The 25,060-nt window shown below is 35.3% G+C and overlaps 3 protein-coding genes across 3 annotated transcripts; 2 read left to right on the top strand and 1 right to left on the bottom strand.

Moving 5' to 3' along the window:
- Positions 1-1,118: 1,118 nt before the first annotated feature.
- LOC147759474 (uncharacterized) lies at positions 1,119-3,209 on the top strand. Its single transcript, XM_086997064.1, has 2 exons — positions 1,119-2,582; positions 2,868-3,209. Exons 1-2 carry the CDS (start codon positions 1,119-1,121, stop codon positions 3,207-3,209), a joined length of 1,806 nt encoding a protein of 601 aa, XP_086853190.1.
- Positions 3,210-5,826: 2,617 nt separating this feature from the next.
- LOC106171342 (succinate--CoA ligase [ADP-forming] subunit beta, mitochondrial-like) lies at positions 5,827-18,244 on the bottom strand. Its single transcript, XM_086997063.1, has 12 exons — positions 18,087-18,244; positions 12,457-12,619; positions 12,147-12,258; positions 11,496-11,658; positions 11,010-11,091; positions 10,528-10,616; positions 10,047-10,143; positions 9,518-9,679; positions 9,015-9,157; positions 7,996-8,116; positions 7,591-7,679; positions 5,827-6,941 (listed from the first exon to the last, which is right to left on the bottom strand). The coding sequence occupies exons 1-12, from the start codon at positions 18,231-18,233 to the stop codon at positions 6,867-6,869; spliced, it is 1,443 nt and encodes a 480-aa protein (XP_086853189.1). The 5' UTR covers positions 18,234-18,244; the 3' UTR covers positions 5,827-6,866.
- LOC106171341 (mitochondrial tRNA-specific 2-thiouridylase 1) lies at positions 18,245-24,199 on the top strand. The gene is made up of 8 exons (XM_013551650.2): positions 18,245-18,442; positions 18,717-18,879; positions 19,806-19,990; positions 20,355-20,527; positions 21,228-21,281; positions 21,841-21,907; positions 22,747-22,859; positions 23,261-24,199. The coding sequence occupies exons 1-8, from the start codon at positions 18,358-18,360 to the stop codon at positions 23,654-23,656; spliced, it is 1,236 nt and encodes a 411-aa protein (XP_013407104.2). The 5' UTR covers positions 18,245-18,357; the 3' UTR covers positions 23,657-24,199.
- Positions 24,200-25,060: the final 861 nt, after the last annotated feature.

Raw genomic sequence — 25,060 nt, 5'->3', positions numbered from 1 at the left:
GTATTTAACCACCTCATCTATAATATACCGGTCATTTGGCTAAGATTATCTATAGCTAAGATGGAGAAAGACGAATACCCTACTTTCATTGAAGGATGACCATACATTTTTGTCGAAAAGATTCAGTTAATTTTACAGATATTTTACTGGAGAAACACTGAAGAAAGGGTGGGAAGAATTGACAACAAAGCAGAGTTTGTGTGAAAGTTATGAAACTTGCGACCTACTGATATGAAAAGCAGGTATTAATTGCGTAGCTAACAGTCATTCTCTGGAGAAAAATTGAACTTATTGAAGTAAACGAAGTGTATCGTTGCAAAACAAAAGGAGACGATCTGAAGAGGCAGATACTCTTTACCTATAATCAAGGGAAATTCTCCGGAGAAAAAAGTGAGATTTGTGGCAGTAATTGGAAACGACGGGGTGTATTGATGCAATAAAACAAGACATTCTAACTGAAGAAGTAGTTACAAAGACAAATTCTGTACAACAGGAACTCAAACCGGTGTCACCAACTACAGACATTTTACAAAACATTAAGCGCATAGAATAAATTGGACTCGGCCAATTTCACATTAGGTCCTTTGAGGGGAAAAAGATGACTGATCGCAGATTTCCAGGCTAATGTTAAGAAACAAAGAGAATAACGTTAGTTCCACAGGGAAATGTGCAAGTGATAAGCCGCAACTACAAGAATTTTTAAGGAGACTGGTGGGTCGACATCAGCGGCAAAATACGACGAGGAATGAATACTGGGACTATTGCGATAGTATCGGCACTAGTGATGGTGTATTTGCTCGCCAAGTATTATGTTTTCAAACCACTGAGACATTTTAATTAAAAATGTTTTTAAAAACACACTGTGGTCACAAGGCTATTGAAAACGTCGACGAAATGTACGGCATACGGGACACAACATATTGATGCCAAAAGTATTGCTATCTACAGAAGGATAACCAAAAGTGGGCGGTGCCTTTTCTCTTGATAAAAAAAGTGGCTGTCATATGATTTTAAGAAATGCACAAAATGTATACAACATGAAGATATCAAGGATTCCCATGAAAGCTTATCTGCGAAGCCAGTCTGCCTAAAAAGAAAAATACATTATCAAAACGACAATGCAACTTTATACAGCAGTCTGCGTTTTTCTCATGGTTTCCAGCCTTTTCAGTGCTACTTATACGCGTGGAGCTGGCGACTTCATCAGTAAAGACAAAGTGAAACGTGGTCAGACAGTTTATGGTCGTCCCTCGGAGGAACAAGGCAAACTTCAGGCAAAATCTTGTGACGGGGCGCATGGATTGTCGAGTCTGCTTAATCTGCGATCGAGACGTTCGCGTAGGGGTGAGTTGAACTTTGCCTCCGCAACCCCACTTGCAACATATTCAACATCATCTTCGCCAGTGGGTGTGTCGGATAGGGACAGAGATGTCAACAGTACTGAAGATTATTTGGGTTCTGACAAAAGACTGAAAGCGGTATCTTTTAGAAACTTGCTATCCTCAAATGAATCGCTATATAGATCGCTACCAATGTCATTGTCACAGGGCCGTGTGTTTAGATCAATGGGCACTTTCCAAATGCAAGGAGATCCAGTTAACACTACAGGTTCTGAAATGACACCAAACAACGAGGGGTATATCAGTACCAGCCCGTTTCATGAGGAGCTCGTCACTGTTTCCTCACATATCAATTCGTCTGAATTTTTGGCAAACAGTACCATGGAGGTCTTGACAGTGTCTATGGATAATATAACAGTAGGCATGGCGCTCGTTGACTTTTGGGAGTATAGGATGGGTAACGACATTTTGAAATATACGACACCCATCCTCATTGTTCTTGGAGTGTTTGGTAATATTTTCACACTGGCCGTCATGACACAACCACGCATGCGCGTCTCCAACAGCAGCGTGTATTTCATATCCCTGTCAGTGATGGATATGCTGACGCTGTTGGTTGGTTTGTCACGCCACTGCATCCGGGCATTCTCTGGCGTAGACGTTAGACTCACCAACCAATGGGCATGCCGCTTTCATTGGTTCATAACCAACGGTGCCCTGGTGACTTGCTCTTGGCTTGTCTCCCTTATCGCCATCCACAGAGTCTACGCAGTATGGCGGCCATTCAAGCACGCCGAGGAGAACAGGAACAAGCGACGACATGTTGCCATTGTCATAACTGCAATATTGATTGCTTTCAGCGCCCATTGCCACGTGTTTTGGAGCCACGGCGAGGTCTACTCCACGGACGAAGACGGGAACCGAACTCTAGTCGGAACGTGCGAGATGGCCCCAGACTTTGTGCACATCAACCGCTACGTAATTTGGATTGACGTCATAAAATGGAGCCTGGCCCCTCTCTTCGTCACCACTGTTTGTAATATCCTCCTGGTATACAAGCTAAAACAGATTAGAAATAGGAGAAAGAATATGGGTGGTCAGCAGCAGAGCAATGGTCATTCCAGGAGTGCCTCTCTAAGCCTCATGCTGATGGCCATTGGTGTGATGTTTGTGATCACCACAACCCCCATCTCTGTGTACTTGATAATGGATTACAACGACCCATCTATCCACATGAGTCACGTGAGTTTTTTTTTTTTTTTTTTTTTTTTTTTTTTACATCTAGTAGTTTAAGTGAAAGTTTCGCTTTAAATTTCTGTAATTAGTTGAGTGTATTTGTGGTATATCGTAAAATCCTGACGTTCCCTGTGTTGGATGCATCATGTTCAGTATAATTTTAATTTCGCCCGTTTGATTATTTTGATACATTTTGGTATATTTTTAAATCTTGGTTATTGTACGGATCCTTTATTGTCCTCATCACAATGAAATCATTTTTACTTTCAACCATGCATTTTTCCTTTTCAGTACGACAACGACGTCCAAGGACGCGCTTCAAACTACCTAATCTTCAGCGTCATCGTCGTATTAATGTACACCAACAATGCTGTCAATTTCCTCTGCTACTGCATCAGCAGCCGTCACTTCAGGCTGGAGGTCCTCAAATTGCTGACCTCGATCGTGACTACCTTAAGTAAATGTTGCCATGGTCCATCCCGAGGCTCCAAGAAGGACACAACTTGCCCAGCAGTATGTCTGCAGGACGACGGTGGCTTCAAAGAAGTTCCGGGATCCTCTCACCGCGAAGACTCGGGAATTCAGGGGTGCTCTTATGTAGAACGGGATATTGCTGGCACGGTGCACATTTAAGACTGCTTCATTAAATGTCAGGCTAACCATTGTAACTGAATGCTTGTTTAAAAAATGTCCAAAAGACATTATACTGGTATTTTCTTTGGCCACGTATCAAACACATCTTGCAAGGCTACTTATCTTTCCCCAATTCAAACCTTAAAACCGATTATAAAACTCAAATAAAATGTTAATATTCCCTTCGGAAACGTACGTGAAGGCATGGCAGTCTACATGCTAAATATCTGACTAGACATTAAGAAATAAATTATTGAATTAAAAATTATATGGGGCATCGAGTTCAAGTGGACGGACGGGTCGAGCAAAGAACTAAGAAAAGGAGAAATTTGATTTTTTTTTCCTTGAGGGAAATTAGATTTACTCCAAGATAGGATACCTTTAAAGATACATACAAAGTCAATTTTTTGTCACAAAAACCAACCAAATGCCAGCATATAGTTTCAAGTAGTATAACTAAGAGAATTACCAAAAGGCATTGTTTAATTTTACCCGAAAGTGATGTTTGAACAGATTTTTCTGCTGGCATTCTAAGCTGTATGTCATTGGGTCAGGAAAGTAGGTCACGGAAGTAGGTTAAATTTACAACCATAAATTTAAAGAAAGGAGCAGTCTAAAGGTATTTTATGGCTGATCGAGTGATCTATTCAGTTTATCCCTTGGCATGTCAAATTTATTTGAGTCATATGAGAACCTAGTAGAAGTGGTTTACATGTGTTACTGGGAATCCACACTCCACCGATGCTCGGTTCGTATGTACCTTTAATAAGCGTTTTGTACGCGACTGATAGTGACGACAAATTGACGGGGCATGTTAGATACTATCATTATATTAAGCATGCGTCATCTTCAAAATAATTTAATTAATTACCTATGATAGAAATGAAAAATTTAAATTTGCAGGTGATTCACACGTGGTTGGTATTTGAATGTTTATTTTTTTATTATTTATGTATTTAATTTCATTATTATTTTTAGGTAATTAATTAAACACCTTATAAGAACGAATATGTACTGTGTCATTTAAACAAGATCTGAAAAAGGATATTAGCCTAAATTTTACGTTTCTCCATTATTTTGGGTTTTGGGCGTTAGGAAATCGCTGCTGCAACATGATAATTAATAAACAATACAATGATAATATTCAGTATGTAAAACAGAGAGAAAATCTTATCAACAACCCCCCCCCCCCCCCCCCCCCCCCCAAGGCTTGGCAGCAATGTGCAAAAAGACCCATAAAATTGTGCAGGATGATCTCTGATGATGGAATTCCAGCTAAACATGAGGCAGGACCAAAATTAAGCCGAGATAACTTTTTTGTAGCTACACGTGTTTTTGTTTAAAATACATGTCGTACCGTACGAAACCAACTTGTAATATATATGATATCCGCTATCGGGCACTTTTTTTTTTTTTTTTTTTTGATGGGGGGGGGGCTACATTTCGTTATTACCGTTACTTCGCCGCATCGTTTCTCCCCACAAGTTAAAAACCAACTTATAAAACACCACTTTTATATCTTACTGGTGCTCGAAAGTGACAGTTCTTCGAATCGGCTTTCAAAACCCAATGCGGTTGGGTAGGGGAGAGAAAAGGTGCAGGGCTAAGACGTGGGAGAGATTAGTGATGCGGGTTATATTAATATTATTATGATTTTGCTAGGTAGGGGTAGTGACGATGCAAGGACGTCAAGAGGTAGGCCAAATCCCGTTTTGTATAGGTTTACTGATTTATTTATTTACTATAAAATCGCATGCGGAGCATGAAGAAAGCTCGATTTAAAATGGGTACTTATTTGGCTTAATTTTTCGTCATTTCATTTTTGTAATCTTGGTTAAAATTTTAACAAAATTTTTACATTTTACTCGAAGCTCATGAAAATAAAATACATAACATTAAAAAGACATAACCTTTGTTTATAACCTTTGTTTGTTTTTTTTTATTCATCATTTGATCTTAGCAATCCCAAACATTCGGTGTACCAAAACCATGCTAAACAAACCTTTCTATGCGCTCTGGTATAATTATTTTTTAGATAATTTTAACAAGTCTTCATATAACGTTGTCAGCATACCTGAGATATAAAACACGACCTTTAGTTAATTCAGTGATATCATACAGTGGTATACATATATATTCCATGCATCTAAATATGAGATATCTATGAACACCAAACATGTACAACCTTAGTGCAAACAACATATTCATCAAGTCTTGAACCTGGTCGAGCCAAAGTTATCTAAACATGACGACCTTACAGCTTAAATGCACGAAGGAAGGAGGCATAAGTTCACTAATGCTCTTGAAAAAAGAAAAACGGAACAAAGGCGATATTATAATAGTACTTGGGGTCTTTATATCAGTAACCCTATCCCTGTAACAAACAAACAAAAGGAAGGGTAACACTTATGTGGAGCACAGTGCTCTTTTCCTTCACTTGATAATACAATAGTGTTCCAACTATGCTTGGGTGGGTGAGGGGGGTGGGGGCGGGGGAGCAGATTTTGGTCCAAAATGCATTCTGAGCAAAACTTGACACTACTGACAATATTTTTGTCTTATATATTTTTTTTCAATTCTTTATCTTAGATTAAAAGAAGTAAAGCACGTGACAGCATGGTTTTAAGACATTTACATTAAACATTGCACTCACAATCAACATTTGAGAAAACATTCTTAACAGGTGGGGGATTAAAAATCTTGCCGAAAAACATCAACATCACTTTCACACTAAACACATAACATCAACTTGCATATTGTATGCTATATAAATAAATTCTAGTTTAAAGTAACTCACTTACTCATGTATACATATGTATCAATATATACAGTGTAAAATTATATATCACGAATAACTACAGGCTGTTGTATCATGCCTATTAAAATAGAACAAAAGACAAGGTTGCAATGGGTAATCACAGTGTAGGGGAATAATATATATGTAAATGTGTATAACAATATGTTTGTGTACATGTAATAGTTTGTGGTTATAAATAATATAATACATTGTTCTGATTTTGCGTTAATATATATGTGGAAGCTTTGGCATATAAAGATGCATTACAAAGTCAAAAACTATTGGCATTAGGTACAGGTCACAGGAGAGAAATGTCTAGTTTTCTTGTCAATGAAAGCAATGGGGTTTGAAATAGCATAAATTGGTTATCTTTTTTTGATCTTCTTGAAATATCCAAGTAACGCCCTACAATCAATTATAAGCCTCTGTCCATTCCAAATAACTGATCATATTTCATAATTTCTAGTATTATGAAAAAAATAAATTTGTAAAAGTATATGTGCCAAAGAGATCAAGACACTCCAGAGATTTTGTGTTTCAAATACAAACTTTTTGTAAAAAAAAAACTGCAACTGTTATGTATACTGTAAGGTAAAACTTGAGGTCATGGACTTATATTTCTTACACCTTACCTTAGCTTGGACAATAGAGTTTACTTAAGGTAAGGAAAGTGGAAATTCATGTTCAAGTAAATGCAAACTAAAAATATAGTACCAAAGCTTGTTCCACAAACAGATCATCGTGACTATTTTTCACTTTTTGAAACCACATAAAATGACTGACTGACTGACCACACAATGAGCTTATACATAGGTTGTTGGCAAATAAATTGTGAGTAAATTTATTGCTAAGAGTTTGTGTTATATTGGCAGCTCAAACTGTACATCGACCCTGGCTTCTTGTGCGAGCCCCACAATATTGGCCAGTTTTACTGCCTGAAATGATAAACACAATATTGTAAAAATTTGCATTCAAATGTCTTGTAAATTTTTTAATTTTGAAATTTTAATTTTTAATTTTTAAAAATGTCAAACGGCATGTTAAAACATGTCATTTGACATTTTTTAAAGTTCTGAACAATCAAGACCCCTGCTGTGACTACACAAAAGACAAGGGTTATGTATTTAACATAATGCTTCCTATGCATAGAGAAATTACATGGAATCCCAACTTTAGAGTCCACAACTATTTTAATTGCATTCGTCTAACAAAACCAAGGATATATATGAGTCTGTACAGGAACCTGCTTCATTTTCATTGTGGCAGATAGGAAAGACTGATCTATGGCATGAAAGTCACTTCCTAGCCCTTTGCAAAATACAGGTTTTGTTTCAAAAGGTTCTTGCAAATTATATTATCCATAACTCAATAATATTTGCTGAAATTAATTCCCCAAAATTTGCTGCACATTTAAGGCCAAAGAATGCAAATCCTACCATGTGAAGTTTTAATAATTTTTCACATAAATTTCTTCACACTCTCTGCATCCACCTGTTTAGTTACTAGCAATTTTACTAGAAATATGAATGCCTTTGCTGAAATATATTTCATTACAAATCAAATTAAAAAGAAACAGTCACTCACCATCTTGGCAGCACTGTCTAAGTCATCATCAGCGAGTATTCTTAGTGGACTATTAGCGATCAACATCTTGGCATCGTCCACTCTTGTGCCTAGGGAATACAAATTATTGTGTTTGAAATACAAAATTATTGGAAATAAAGCATACTGTAATGTTAGGCTTTACATTTTATAAAATATCACTTCTTTAAAAGGAACCCAATAACAAACCTCTAAATTACCTTCAAAATATTTTAATATCATACACAGTCAACTAACTGGATATGGAAAATTTTTATTTAGCAAATTGAAGTCGGTTTAGTTCAGTACATGTATCAAAGGTTAACTACATACTTAAGAATTAGGTTTTGAAAAAAATCCTCTTTACCTTTAAAAACTAGCAAGTATGGAATCTGGCAGTAACCTTACCTTGTAACCTTACAACAATAGGCACTTTCAGCTGAAGAGTTTGAGCAGCTTCTATGATGCCCTGGGCAATGATATCACACCTCATTATTCCACCAAATATATTCACCAGGATAGCTCGCACCTTAGGAATATCAAAAATAAAACAAATAGCTTATAATTAACTAATAATAACATAGTTACATATAATATAACTAACTCACTGGCAGTTCTGGTATATCAAAGAAAATGAGGGCAAAAATCTTGAATAAACTGGGTGGGTGGGGGAAGGAAGGAAAGAGTTTTATATTCCAACCTGTCAGGATTCAGAAGGCTTGCCTAACAAGACCTATAAGGTCTTAATACTCCCCTTTATTCAAAAATCATTTTTTTTTGTCAATTTTTTTTATTGACACAATGCCTCATGAATACATGACAATACAAAAACAAACAAACAAACACTCACTCACACACTCACACAGAAGAGATGTTATACTATATAACACTTTTTAATTAATTACATCGTCGTACCCTAAATATTCAAATTGAAAATAACTTAATTATATTTGAAGTGTACTGACAGAGTGACTTATGTTTTCACCAGATATCTAAGCGATGAAATCAAACCTCCTAATGTTGGTTTACCCTGTGAACATCTTCTTAAATATATATAAAATTTAAATTGCAACATAACGAGATTAATAATTGGAGAGAGGCTAGTGGAGCCGACTAAGCAATTCCTTTTTGAGACAGGTAGAGTAACTTGAGTATTGGATAATATATATTCTAGAGATGAAACTTCCATATTAGAGAAAAAGCTGGAAAATATGGCATGGGGTCCTTGTGGCTGCCTGGTACAATGATTTTTTACTTCAAAGAAGTTGAACAGACTTAACAAGGAAGCTTTCACATTTTGTGTATATCTTCCAATCCTAATTTAATGTCAAACTTGCTTCTAGTTTTTGCACTACCACCCCAATCTCTATTAGCTCTTTCATTTGTTTTCTATCCTGTTTCACTTAAAGCCCAGCGACAGAACTCACCTTAGGATCAGATGTGATGAGTTTGAAGGCCTCCGTCACTTGTTCCACAGATGCCCCACCTCCTATGTCTAAAAAGTTGGCAGGAGCCCCGCCGTGCACCTTAATAATGTCCATAGTAGCCATAGCTAGTCCAGCACCATTTACTAAAAAATATAGGAGCCACTTTTATTGGTCTAATGTCTTAATTTTTATTCATCAGTAGACACAGGAATTCACCTCTTTTTTCTTTTTTTATTCTTTTTAATATAAAGTCTCTCACAGTTCAGACTATATTATCAGATCAATTATTATTATTATTATTATTATTATTATTATTATTATAATTATTATTGTGAGAATCCATACTGGTCACACTCCACTTCAAAATAAGACCTCAAATTCAAGAAAAATACCAAATTATTTTGACTACATTCAGCCACATCTAAACTGACTTAAAAATTTATCAAAATTTTAAATGCTGACTAATCCTAATTTCATTTTTTGCTATTAAAATGACAACCTACCCAGGCAACCAATATCCCCGTCCAGGCCAATGTAAGTGAGATCAGCCAGATGAGCTTTGTAATCCCTCTCATCCTCCTGAGACCAATCCTGCAGTTCAAAAAGCTCTTGTTGTCTAAATTTGGCGTTGTCGTCAAAGTTGATCTTGCAGTCCATACAGTAGACTGAATATGAAAGAGGAATTAATGGATGAATGCACGGCTTTGTTTCACAAAAGTACTCTGAAGTCAAACTTTTTGGTCAATCAAAACATACCAAAGAATTTAAACTGAATTAGGATCATCTCTACTACAGCACAAGTTGAATGTCTGAAACTTTTTAAACACCTTAAGTGCTACTCACTAAAGTAATTTTATTTTTCAGAAATTGGTTTAAATTTGAATAAAATGTTCTAAACATTGCCTATGAATCAAACCAGTAGGTTTCAATAGATTTTAGCAAACATATAAAAACTAAAAAGAGGTTGAAAACTGCATGTGTTAAATCACTCAATTAAGTAACTGTTGTAAAATTAACATAATATGCACTAACCTTTGCCTTTTATATCTTCAGCTAAAGGGTTAATTTCTATAAGAGAGGCATCTAGGTCCAAAAACATGTGGTACAATTTCATTATATAATCTGCTGCCTGGAAGAGAATTAGGGAGATCTTTGCTATTTCACTGCTAGCCTTGCCAGAACATTTCATATATTTTTAAAGTACTTCTAAGAATACTAAGAATAGAAAACATTTATCATCTACTTTATAACTACAAATCAAAACATCACTTTTGTGAACAAAAGAGGCTTGAATCATTTACTTAATTAATTAAAGACTTCATACTTCCAAATATACAGTAAACATTATTTGCAAAGAATGTTGTTGAAGCTCAGGATAAGTGTTCCCTCTTTGATAACCAAATTGAAAAAACATTGATATAAACAAATATGTATAATCTTACTTCAATCACCCAACAATAGAGAGACTAATATAAATACACTCAGTATGCAGCAAAAAAAATCCAGTATTTACCTCTTCTTTCCTTCCTTCTGAAAATCCTAGCTGTCCTGCTACAGAGAGAGCCTGTTCTTTCCGGATTCCAGTAGTGATGTCAATGGGTTCTTTAAAGATGCACATGAAGTCAAATTTTCGTCACAAAAGCTGACCAAATGCTTACTATTTGAAACTATATGCCAGCAAATAGTATAACTAAGAGAATTACTAAAAGACACCATTTAATTTTAATGAAAAATTATATTTGAACAGATTTTTCAGCTAGCTTTCTATGCTGTATATAAATGGGGCAGATAAGAACGTCAGATAAGTAGGTTAAATTTCTGATGAAAAATTTCAAGACAGGAGCAGTTAAAAGCTCTTTTACAGTTGTTGATCGAGTGATTTATTTAGTTTATCCCTTGGCATGTTGAATTTATTGAGTCAAATAAGAAACTAGTGCTAGTGATTTATATGCATTTGGGAGAATCCACCCTCCACCATGCTCAGTTCATAAGTACCTTTAATAATTCCCTGTGGATGTTCCCTGGCATATTCTTCTATATCTATACCGCCCTCAGCACTGGCTACTATCACTGGTCCCTAGATACAGAACATAGATCAAATCAATGAAATAAATTAATAATAAACTGACATATTTTTTTTACCCTACACTATCACCACCCTCAGTAAATAGCTAAATTATAAAACCTCAAGTGAGCTATATCTGGTAAGAAATGACACTGTAAATGTTTTGTATTCATTATCAGTAGAGATTAAGCACTGAAATTTACTTCTCTTATCCTTATTTTTCTTACTTACCCCATACACTACTATCTCATAAGCTCTGTCTTAAGTATCCTCAAGCTATGAATTATCTATGCCCCATAAGCAACATCTTGATCACCTTGATACCAAACCTCACATATATTACGTATGTGCCATTTATTACCCTTCCCCCAAGAGCTGCATATGTCTTCCTTCCCCCAAAGCTAATTCTCACTCACCCCATAAGCTCTGTCCGTTGTGATGGCCAGGTAGCATTCTCTCCTAGAATATAACCTCTCACAAACCATGACTTCCTTGCAGGGCCGACCTGCCTCTCCTGTCTGTTTAGTGACTATGTTGTGGTTTATCATCTTGCAGGCTAGGTCTCTAGCCTCCTCAGCTCTATTCAGAAAAGAAAGATCCATAATTATAATAATAAACATTATTACCATTAATCATGATTTTATCTTTATCTGGCATACCATATTTACCCACTATGGGTGCTTAAATCCTCTCATGTGTCAGATGCCAAACATTTCTTGTACTCTAACAAACATAAACTGCAATGATGTGGAAATATCTTGTCATCTAGATCTATGCAGTGTTTTGAAACAATTTTTAAAAATCTAACTTTTCTATTTTCTTATAAAAGTTTATATCCATGTCAACTTCCATATATGGCATATATGCAGGGGGCAAATCGAGATATATTCTGACAGTCTTCCAAATATTATCTTTGTTGATCCATATTCCATTATTTTTCACCATCTTCCAACAGAAAAAATAAGATGCGAGTCAATGTAAACTTGAAAAATTCTGACCCTCTTCCAGAAGACCCACAAGACGGCCTCCAACCGCCCCTAATATAAATCAAGAGAAAAAAAACTTACGAGAAAACAATCTTGACCCCTCCCTTGAGTCCACTGTCAAAGACTCCCTTGCCTCGTCCACCAGCCAGCACCTGGGCTTTGACCACCACATCTGTGCTGTCTGTGGTCTCTCCTGGAAATGTCCCAAGAGATTATTTAACCACTTTACTACTGGCTCCAAGCCAAGTGCTAGTAAAACTAAAGCTGAACCAGTAAAAATTTAAAAACTGCATTCAATTTCTGTTCACTGTTTCAGGTTTGATCTGGACAAAATAGCTTAACTTCAAACTCCTAAATCAAAATTAAATGTGCTGCTCAAATGATAGCATACCTAGCTCTTTAGCTATTGCATATACTTCTTCGCCATTTTTGGCTACTTTGAACTTTGGGACACTGATTCCTTGATTTAGCAGAAAGGTCATGCTCTGGTGTTCATGGATGGAAAGATGTCTCGACTGCTGGTGGCCATCCAAGCTGGGGGTCACTCCCAATATCTGCAATGACCAAGCTCCCAGGTTAAACCTGCTTGTCAGACTCAAGTTAGTGAATAAAACTTTTTCTTAATGCTTCAAATCATTAAAAAGTATGTTATCCTTTGTCTTAAAATGTCCCCAAGTCAGATTTTCTTTGTCTAGGTATATTCTGCTTAGTTACTAATATTGGCCAATTCATTTCTAAAAGAACAATTAAAGAAAATATCAGATGTTGATATATCCTTCTGAAATGTACAGAAAAACAAGGGGTTCTAAATATTGACTGGCCAGTCATTTAGGACTAAATTATCTAATTACAAATGGTTTAAACATAAACAAGGCAGCAAAGCTGTCAAATGTACAGACAAAAAACAGAAAATAAAGATGCAAAACAGGTCATTTTGTCAATTTTGATGCAATAATAAATAATGCTTATAATAGCATTGTCAGTCAACACTGAATTTTAATCTTGCACAACAGGTAACATGGTCAATAACAGGAGCGGACCCAGAGATATTTTCTGACAGTATTACAAAGTATCTATGTTGATCCATCCTCCATTTTGATGGTCTTCCAACAGAAAAAAATAGATACCAGTCAATATAAACTTAATAACCTGACTGTCTTCAGGAAGACCCAGAAGATGGTCCACCCCTTCAATAAAATTACAGTTTCAGGACCATGAGAGTTCAAATTCACACTATGAAACTCTCAATATTTGAAAAATGATGACAGTGCATAAAATAATATTACATAATGTTTAAAGACATAAAAAACAATACAACTGCTTATGTGGAAATACAGAAAATGTGCAGAGCCCCAGGCAGATGAGAGTTAAAAGTCACAAATGCAAGTGTTTGAGAAAAAATTATAAAGGAAAACATAACAAAGCTAGAAAAGCACTTTGAGAGTGCAGACCACTGCCAAGTCAGCAATTGTTGATTATTATTGATAATTGATTGATTATTGTTCCAGACCACCACAAAAAATTAATCATTGTCCTCTTTGGCCCACCTCCGACAGTTCCTGAAAATTTCTGCAAAATCAGTCCATAACTTTTTGTGTGATGTGGATGACAGACAAACGGGGGTGAAAATATGACCTCCTTGGCAGAGCTTGAGGTAAATATAATTCCAATGAAGATGCTATTCAAACTTTTAATCTTCCAGTTTGATATATATATATATATATATATATTATTTAAAACTTATTTGCAATATTAAACAAAATTTACCTGCATAATTATCACTGCTTCCTTATTATTAATCTAGCAGAGAGCTTTACCTTTGGGAGTTTACAGGGAAATATCAACAAGTGTGCTTTATGTAATCTCATTTAATGGCCTATTAAGGCAAATGACTTTATAACTCTGAAATTAATCTAGTGATACCCAAGGGTAATTTACAGACTAACCCACTCAAAGGTCTTTCGGCCCATAAGTCACACTTTAAGAAAAGCACAAAACCATAATGCCCAAAATAGGAGACTACCAATCCTGATGCAATAATACATTATGTTTAACTGCACAGTCAACATCAACTTATGCACAACAGGTAACACAGACGAAATTAAAAGCATAAGGCTTCAGGCCCATCGGAGTTCAAGTTTATACTTAGAAAGTGCCAGAATGAGAAAAATGAAAATTTCACAAAAAATGCATAAATTCAATAAAAATGATAATCCAATAGAGCTGGTTTTCTCATATGAGCTGAAGGCCAATCCTAAAAATCGTACTTGTAAGTTAAAAATGATAATAAGTAGCACAGTTTTCTTTTCATAATGTTTGCAGTAGCAGTGCAAAAAGATTGTTGTCAATTTTGATGTAACATTACATAATAAATTAGAGAATAATTATCACCAATTTTTGTTTATTGACTATAAATAGGATGGACATGTAGAAAATATGATAACCATTCGGCTTCATGTCCATGGGAGCTCTGAGTCCCACAATGAATATGCCAAAAAGATAATGAATATTACACTAAAATGTATAGCTTCCAGAAAAAGAAGCCAATTAGACTGCTTTTCCAACTCAGGCTGCATTTTAGTCCTGTGTTTCTTTTTTGAAAGTTTGACAGTCATAAGTAACACAGTTTTCCCATAATGGTCATCAAGGCAGCAGCACCCAAAATTGTGTTTTCTTCTATTTTGATGCAACATTACATAACGCTTAACGGCATAATGACCATCGATTTTTAATAATAAAATATAAGTGTCATGAATTTTCAAAAAATGTGACAAGCATGGGTCTTCAAGCCCGTGGAGGTTCTAAGTCATACATTGAAAATGCCAATATGTGAAAAATTACATTTTCACAAAAAAACTGCTTAACTACCAGAAAAATTTACCAAACAGACTGCATTGCCTACTGAAGCTGTATTTTAGTCCCATGTTTCTTTCCTGTAAGTTTGAGAACAGTAAGTGACATGACTTTCCTTAAATGGTCATCATGGGAGCAGTGCCCAAAATAGGGGTTTCTTCAAATTTTGATGCAATATTACATAATGTTTTACAGCATAATGACCATCCATTTTTCATAATAAATTATACCTGTCATGGATTTTAAGAAAATGTGACTAGCATGGGTCTTCAAGCCCATGGAGGTTCTAAGTCACACCTTGGAAATGCCAATAAGTAAAAAATTAAATTTTCACAGAAAACTGTTTAATTGCCAGAAAAATTTACCAAACAGACTGCATTGTCTACTGAAGCTGTATTTTAGACCCATGTTTCTTTCCTGTAAGTTTGAGAACAGTAATTGACATGATTTTCCTTAAATGGTCATCATGGGAGCAGTGCCCAAAATGGGGGTTTCTTCAAATTTTGATGCAACATTACATAATGTTTTGCAGCATAATGACCATCAATTTTTAATTATAAAATATTAGTATCATGGTTATTCAGAAAATGTGACTAGCAAAAGTCTTCAGGCCCATGGAACTTTTAAGTCACATATTGAAAATGCCAAAATGTAAACAAGACAGCACTGTTCTGAAATGGGTTTATTTCCATTTTTAACACTATTTTAACATAAAACAAAATAAACAGTTTACTGCCATTTTTATATGACCAATGAAGAAAATTGATGAGATGGGAAAAGTATCAATAGAACAGTGTTAAATGTCCCACTTCCTCCATTCTGAGATTCTGAACATAGTGGATGAATGCATCTGACAAACTGCAATGATATGAGTTTATTTCCATTTTTGACACTTTATTACACAATACACGATAATAAGTTTACCATCATTTTTACATAATCAGCTAAAAATGTTGTAAAGATGCAGGAAATATCAAACAAACACTTTTACATTTCTTATTAGTTCAATTATGAGACTGTTAACATGCCTAAGAATTGAATCTGTGGAATTGTGAAAAAACAGCATAACTCCTAAAATAATGGCCCGATTATACTGATTTTTTAACTCAACCTGCATTTTAGCAAGATTGACCACTCCTGTGAGTACAATGACAATTGGCCAATCTGTTTTTCTTACATTGTGTTTACGGTGTTGCATATATGCTGAAAAAAGTGAAAAAAAAGCATAACTTCCCTAAAAATTACCCGATCATGCTGATTTTCGAACTTGACCGGCGAATTATGAAAATTCATCAGTTCTGTAAGTTTCAAACCAAAATGTAATACAGTTTTTCACTTATCGTGTTTACGGTGTTGCATATATGCTGAAAAAAGTGAAAAAAAAGCATACCTTCCCTAAAAATTACCCGATCATGCTGATTTTCGAACTTAACCGGCGTATTATGAATATTCATCAGTACTGTAAGTTTCAAGCCAAAATGTAATACAGTTTTTCACTTATCGTGTTTACGGTGTTGCATATATGCTGAACAAGACAGCACTGTTCTGAAATGGGTTTATTTCCATTTTTAACACTTTTTTAACATAAAACAAAATAAACATTTTACTGCCATTTTTATATGACCAACTAAAAAAATTGATGAAATGGGAAAAGTACCAATAGAACAGTGTTAAATGTCCAATTTCCTCCATTCTGAGATTCTGAACATAGTGGATGATTGAATCTGACAAACTGCAATGATATGAGTTTATTTCCATTTTTGACACTTTATTACACAATACATGATAACAAGTTTACCATGTTTTTTACATAATCAACTAACAATGTTGTAAAGATACAGGAAATATCAAACAAACACTTTTAGGCATCTTATTAGTTAAATAATGAGACTGTTAACATGCTTAAGAATTGAATCTGAGGAAATGTGAAAAAAACAGTATAACTTCTAAAATAATGGCCTGATTATGCTGATTTTCGAACTCAACCTGCGTTTTAGTAAGATTGACCACTCCTGTGAGTATAATTACAATTGGCCAATCCGTTTTTCTTATATTGTGTTATCAGTGTTGCATTTATATTGAAAATAGTGAAAAAACAGCATAAATTCCCTCAAAATAGCCCAATCATGCTGATTTTCGAACTTGACCTGCGTATTATGAATATTCATCAGTTCTGTAAGTTTCAAGTCAAAAGGTAAAATGGTTTTCTACTTATCGTGTTATCGGTGCTGCATATATGTTGAAAAAAGTGAAAAAACAGCATAAATTCCCTAAGAGTGACCCGATCATGCTGATTTTCGAACTTGACCTGCGTATTATGAATTTTCATCAGTTCTGCAAGTTTCAAATCAAAAGGCAAAATGGTTTTCCACTTATCGTGTTATCGGTAAAAGTGCACGACGGCGACGACGGCGACGACAGACGCAGATGATGGCTATATGTACAGACACATCTGTGTCTGTACATAAAAATCACTTCCTGAATGAGAATGCTGATCAACTTACAAGAAGCTAACTGGAGGTTATGTTGCATAATCAGAAACCCCATGTGATATTTGTGAGTACTTCATTCTGACAGAAAGCATAATGGCTACATATGTACAAATTTTATGAGGGTACACAACAAAACTTTTTGTTAACTGCATTATTACTTCAATAACTTGTCAAATAATTTCACTCAAAAGTGAAAAGTGTTGCAATCTTGGTCAAATAGCAAATAACTGAGCTGAGAAAACCTAGACGCAGTTTACATCGTGATGTTCTGACCTTGAAAAAATGCCAAATGCACACAAATGCGCGGCCCCAAATGCGTGCTTAAAGGTTCCACACTTGATATATTTATCAAAATACGTTTCAAAAGAAAATTATTTAGCAAATCTAACAAAGTTAAATTTCAAATTAAAAAAAAAAACAGACCTTCCGATCTGTAATAGTTTTATCACTGCGTATATAATTTGATTTTTCACAGTATAAAAAACACGGGAAAAATAAGATATTTCGAAATAACTCGGCTTATTGCAAATAAGTTGAAATGTCAAGGAGAGCGAACGGACGTACATAGCACAGTATATAAATTCAAAATAAAATATTTTAAAATTATTTTAAAAATCGAATTCTTTGACATTCATAGGGCACTAGGAGTCATCTATCAACTGACAGCTTAAATTACCTTTTGACATTGTCGAATAGCTGTCCCACGCAAAAATGTCCCACCTCTTGCCAAGATAGACGCCATCCTGTTATAAATGTTTACATGCGCAGTAATGTGTTGCGCAGATCTGACGTCACATCCTTTAACAATTTCAGAACTCCACATACAAAAAATCATCAATTCCGGTTTACTTTCATAACACCAGCTGACCTACTTCTCCATGCTGTGACATAACAGAAGGGTAGACAATGTTAGTCTGTTAACGCTTTAAAACATATTTACGTGGGAAATGTTGAGATCAACAAAGCATATAGTTTGTGCTTTGTCAGGAGGAGTGGACAGTGCTGTTGCGGCTTTTTTATTGAAAAGTAAAGGTGAGAAGTTGGACGTTTGCGTTGGCCTTGAAAGAAATGCGGGTACACGTTACATAATTTGCGTTTTCGCACCGGCCGAAGTGGAACTTAGAAGCTGATAGTCACAAACACAGAAACTCTGGAAAATCCTATCTATTAAAATATTTCTTTTCTAGTATTGTAATTTTAACAATTCCATCACTCATCTACACTGTAGATGCAGGATATCAAAATGAATATTTTACAAAAATTGATTTGATGTATGATAAAACTTGTACTAGTATGGATTTTTCAGGATTCACAGTCAGTGGAGTTCACTTGGTCAGTGACGACCCAAGTGGGGAGTCTAAAGACAAAAATGAAGAAGCAGCAGAAAATGCCCACCTTGTCTGCAAACAGCTGGGAATACCTCTGCAGGAAGTGCACCTGACAAAAGAATATTGGGACAAAGTGTTCAGGTCAGCTTTGAAAGGAGTTCAATTGCGTTGAACATTGACAGTATAATCTTAGGGACCATTCCCACAGATATTTGGATTGATTTATCTCCGTGGGGAGTCTTACTAAATTGCTATCAACTTAACCAGATTAAATGTCTGTCACGCCTAATAATTAGGCTGTTTGAGGGTAATTATCTTTACCCCCTAGCTGATTTGGTAGGCGTGACAGACATTTAAGTCGGTTAAGTTGATAGCAATTTAGTGAGACTCCCCAGGGAGTTAGACTGAGCCAGATGGATCAATCTAGGCATGGGAACCCAGTCTTAACTGAGTGCACTTCATCCAAAAATGTCCTCTCCACCAGAGGCCTCCAGGAGATGAAGTTGTATATGTCTGTGCCAAAATTATTACTGGATACTACAGAAATCTTCAGAATTAGCCAGAGATCAAGATATCTGTGAATATCCTTTGAAAAATTATCTGTGGCCCTTTAAAAAGATAGTAGCATAAATTTATTTCATATTTGTTATCATAAAAGAATATTGTAATCTGAAAATTTTCTAATCAAAGAGTTGCTTTGGTAGTGCCATTGCGGGGAGGGGGGGGGTTCCAGTTACTTTCTCAATTTTTTTTGCCACATTTATTCATGCAGAATGCTTGTCATTTCCTAGTTTAAACATGAATAATCACGAGTTACATTGTAAACTTAAAAAAGCATAATATTTAGTATGTGCGTATTACTCTGTTTACATCACGGATAATCAGTTACTGACTTGTTCTCAAGGTAACGAGGTGAGTGGTTCTCTTTCACCTCCATTACAACCTCATCATTCTGAAAGTAGCTTCCAAGGCAGTTCATATTTGACAAAAATAGGAAATATTTCGATATAATTACTACCTACATTCAAAATTGAAATTTAATTTTGCTTTTGCTTTGTATTTTACAGAGAGACAACTAAAGGCAATCAAAACCTTGGTCTCACCAGCCTGGATGCTGTGTGTAATAAGCATATAACCTTCGGAACTCTTATATCCCATGTGTTAAATGACATAAAAGCTCATGGTTTTGCCACAGGACATGGTGCCAGGCTAACACAGGATATAATCAGGAATAATGTTGATCCAGCAAGAGGTTAAGTTTTGGTTTCGAGCTACTTAAGTTTTCTCAAAATGTGATCCATGATGTCTTAATGTAAATGAATGTCCTCCAGTTGCAACTTGTGCCTTGTATATTTATCTGAATTTCCAAAAAAATTTTGTTAAGAAGGTTTCTTAAAAGAGCACATGATGAATATTTTTATTTTGAAACATCAATATTTAGGAAAAGTTAAGAAGTTTGAATAATGGGATTTTTGTTATGTTTTACCCAAGCCATATCATTATTAAACAAAGTGTACAGGAAATATGCTCACTCCAACATAATCTTTTTAGAATTTGATAAAATAAATAATGCAACTAATGTAACGAGAAAGTTGATGACACATTTTTTATTACAGGTGTGAAACTACTGAGAGCCTCTGAGCAATTGAAAGACCAAACATATTCCTTGTCACAAGTCTCCCAGAGAGCATTGCAGAAAACGGTGTTTCCTATAGGCGAATTACCCACACTAGTTGTCAGAGATATTGCTGTTCAAAATGGCCTTGACACAATAGTAAAAAAAGGAGAGGTATGTTTATATGCAGGTGCAGTCTGCAAAATTATCATCAGTACCACAGCAATTCCCAGTGATTCAGAAATGGTTGCCAAGCAAGTCCAATTTGGTTTAAAACAGTCTGTGGCATTTTAATTGGGGGCCAGCATTTTGGTGGGGGGACAGCATTAAAATGCTAGCCCTACATAAAATTCTGTCATTCAATATTGGGATTGTATATACACAAAAGTTTTGAAGATCTGTTAAGTTACTACTTAGTGTTCTGGTTTAGGTCAACAGAATCATAAGCTTGGTGGCCTAAAGAGGCAGTTGGCTCAAAATTTTTGGCACAGACTGATTAAATGCAGAAAGTACATTTATTGCTTGACATCTGTTATTAAAAAAAATTTTGAAAGGATTTATAATTGAATAGGAATAACAATATTTTCCTTGTTTTCTGTTTTATGACTACCTAGGGTTTATTCATGTAAACTTTAACATCTTTCAAATTCCAGTTTGAATGATTTTTATGCTTTGTTGGCTACTATCTGTTACAGTTTTACTAGTATTTCACTGTCTGTCTGTCTGTCTATTCATTGGGCTGTCATGTTTCGTCATAGAAAAAATTCGCTTGTGTTAACGGATAAAGATTTGCATTGTTTATGAAAACCAATAAGAGCTATATACTTATTCAGGTTCACTGTAATTTTAATATTATAGTTATTTGTTATGGTAGGATTCCTCTTTGTGTTCCTATGGGAGAAGCAGTTTCCAAAGATTTGTGACAGAGGTTAGTAATAGAATAAATTTTGTTTCCCTCAGTGACAGCATCATTAACTTGAAAATATGGAATTTTGATTTTTTTTCAGTCTTTTTCAAAATGCAAGTTACTGTAAATATGCAACCTGCAAGTCAATTTAGTGTCTTAACATGCCAGTTTAATGCCACAATTTCAGATTTTATTTACAATGAAGCATAAATTTTCAATTTGTAATAAAGCTGAATTGTATTTTCATTAACACATTGAAGAAAAACATATTATAATTATAAATAGGTCTATTTTGACTGTATGGTCACAATACTAAGTTCTGTGTCAATTTAAGTCTTGGTTTTTCATCAGTTACATACAAGGGTACAGACATGATTTTTTTTCTGATTTATTTTAAATTGGAAATCTGCTTTTTTTTTCTTGGCAGTTTCAAGAAAGTTTAAGCAGCCCCCAAAGCACCTTTCTAAAAGCAATGAAGTCAATTCTTCCATCTTTTTTTACAACCAAAGATCATGTCAGTACATGGAACCATATTTCTCTCTAGTAACATCAGCTTTCTTTTTCTTTATTTTCAAATTAGCATAAATTGCCCAAGCCAGGGAGATATGTGGATCTGGAAACAAGTCAGACAGTTGGGGAACATGATGGTAAAGTTTAATTGCTGATTAATTGCTTTGTTTTAATCATGATATGAACCACATTAGCAGGGAGAGTGGCTAGAGTTATGGCTCTGTCACGGTTAGTATGTATACTGCTTCCAAATTTCTTTCACACCTAACACGCTTCCAAGTTCAGCTTATATTTTGTTACACCTAACACAATGTCCTTGATAGCCTCTAACACCTAACACACTGTCCTTGATAGCCTCTAACACCTAACACACTGTCCTTGATAGCCTCTAACACCTAACACACTGTCCTTGATAGCCTCTCACATCTAACGCATTTTAACATCTATAATATGTGCTTATAAGTGTGTTCACATCACTGATGATCAGTTATAGACTTGTTCACAAAGTAATGAGGCAAGTGGTACTCTTTCACCTCCATTACAACCTCATCCTTCTGAAAGTGGCTTCTCACATCTTATAGCCTCTCACATCAAACTCTCTGCCCCCTGATAGCTTCTGTTGGTAATGCTTGTAAGACAAAACTTTCCACTTTCTTTACTAACTTAAAGCTATACCTTGCAAAGCTTTCAGTCACTCCCAAGGTATAACAGCTCCTCCAATTTACTGTAGAAAGTGAGGAGTTTAGTCTTATAGGTTTTTTACTTTTGTTTTCAAATGATGATTAAAAACATTTGTCATTTTAGGATAGCAATATTCTCAATAAAGTTAAGTTACGAAATGCTTTTTGTATGTCTCATCTGAACCAGTGGTGAGTATCAATGCACAGGGGAGTAATGGTGCAGGGACAATACTAAGCAGTATAACCAGGTGTTCTTAGTCAATGGCCATCCCTAAGACGAACTTATTGTTTTCTAGGTGCTGTTTCCTGGACTGTAGGTCAACAAGTTCACATTCAAGGACACAAGGAGGAGATGTACGTAGCTGAAGTGTTAACTGATGTAGATTCTAACACCTGTGATATCATGGTGGTAAGTCACTTGGTTTGTTACTGATATTTGCCCTTAATTTCTTTCCTCATACATCTGCTTAGAAAATACTGTTTGTGATGTAGAGTTTATTTGTAAGATTTCTTAATTTCAGTATTGTTAAATTTAATAATTGAAAAGAAAGAAAAAATGATGCTGAATCATTTTGTAAACTGTGTATTAGGTGTATTATGTATTATGTATTATGTTTTATTTTAGCAACTACCGGCATGACTGAAAAATACATTTGGACTGTTGTAAGATTAACCACATTAGATAACATTTTGCTCCCTGTTCAAAGGGCATTTACATGAAATTGGCATTTCAGTTTCAATAGGTGTTAAATTCATTCAATACCATTACCAGGTCTCCTAACAATAATACTTATTAATTATCATTACCAGGTCTCAAACCAGGACCATCCAGCATTATTTGCACAGACATTTTTCACACGTCTTCCACACTGGATTCACGAGATTCCCTTCAAGCTCGTCGAGACGGAAATGCTAGACTGCGAGTACCAGCAGAATCATGGCGGACAATTACGAAAATGTACCATGACTCTAGCTTCATCAAACTCTTATTGTGGGCATGACTATTTGATAGTTTCGTGTCCCGACTCAGTGAAGGGAATTACTCCAGGTCAGCATGTGGCATTTTACAAGGGAGAGGAGTGCCTCGGTAGTGCCCAAATTTTACGTCCAGGACCCTCAGTGTATGCTATGACTTATGGGACTGAGAGGAGAAAGAAAGTTGAAGAGAACACATTTTATCAGAAGTGGTTTTCAAAAATCTTTTGATGTCTGTATGGGTTTTACTTGTTTTAAACTCAGTGGATTCACTTATTCAGGATTATTTATTAATTTTAGGATAAATTGCCCCCTCCTAAATGAAAATGTTATCTTCTTGCTTGAAAGATCACTCTTCCCTAGACTTCATTCTGGAATTGTCAGTTAAAAAACACAGCATGACTGTAATAAAATTTTAATATATATTGTAATATTATGTGAAATTTATTGTCATTTGAGAAGTTAAGATTAAATTTTGTCACCTGATTCAGGAATTTTAGGCATCTGACCCATAGTAACCAAATTACAATGTTTATATAACAGTAGTACTAGTACCCATGGTAAAGTATACAAAAATATAATGAACAATGGCCTAAGTTATAAATGGCCTGTTATATCTTTTCTTATTTTAAGAGCATGAAATACATGTAATCAGCCAGAAGAGAAATAGAAGCAGTTCATTTTGTCAAAAAATGCATTCTCCAGGGTTAAACAACAGTTTCCCCATACTTACCAATGGTTAAATGGTTGTGCATAATTAAAATTTGGTGTTTATTTTGTTGTTTAGCTGTATGTTGAATTTCTTCAAAACTGACAAAATAACCTATCATGTGCATCATTATTTTCTGCTTTTTGTCTGTACATTTGACAGCTTTGCTGCCTCGTTGCCTTTTAGAAGTCAAAAGCACTGCCAAACATGATTGCACGCCCATTAATATTTTCACCCATTTTTGTTGAAATCACGTACACCTGAACGTATTTACTCCTTTCAAAGTTTAATCTTTTTATTTGGGAATGTGTCCCCAACCCCGGAAATCTGCTATGCACGAGTTTCCTACTTGAGCAACGGTTTTTACACTTCATACAATAATTGTACTTACAGATGCATGTTCGTTTGATGCCTGGTTCAATTTATACCTTTTCATTGATCTAACTGAACTTATAACTTCGTTAATTACCCCAAACCACAATGTCGTGGCATTCAGTTGCTATTTGTATCTAAAGGGATAACAACTGGGCTCGGAATCTCGAAAGGATCGCTATGTTGCGCACGCGCTCTAGCATAGCTAGCGTGCGCTATTTGCTAGTGCGATTGCACCCACCTGCTATCTGGAGGGACGATAGTAAATCGCACGTGAAATGGAGAAACACAGTAGGGAGCGTTTATAAAACCGATGAGCTCGCGGTGTTGGTGGAGGAGGTCTCGTGTAGACCTACACTATTTAGCCCCTTCACCAACACCGTGACTCTTAAAACAAAGAAAAACAATGAGCTGAAGTTGCCGAAAAGTAAGTTGAAAATTATGATTAACAGTCCTCTTCTGTGAATCGTAGTCTGTTTTGCCAAGGTGAAATTATATCCATTATATTTAATTATTGCTTATTGATGATTTCGTTTGGTATGTTGTTGTAGTTA

This window comes from Lingula anatina, chromosome 10 (genome assembly GCF_051362555.1).
Source record: "Lingula anatina isolate TDL-2025a chromosome 10, LinAna3.0, whole genome shotgun sequence".
Taxonomy (NCBI): Eukaryota; Metazoa; Brachiopoda; class Lingulata; order Lingulida; family Lingulidae; genus Lingula; species Lingula anatina.
The sequence above is the reverse complement of the archived record's forward strand: the minus strand, read 5'-3'. Positions and strand labels throughout refer to the sequence as shown.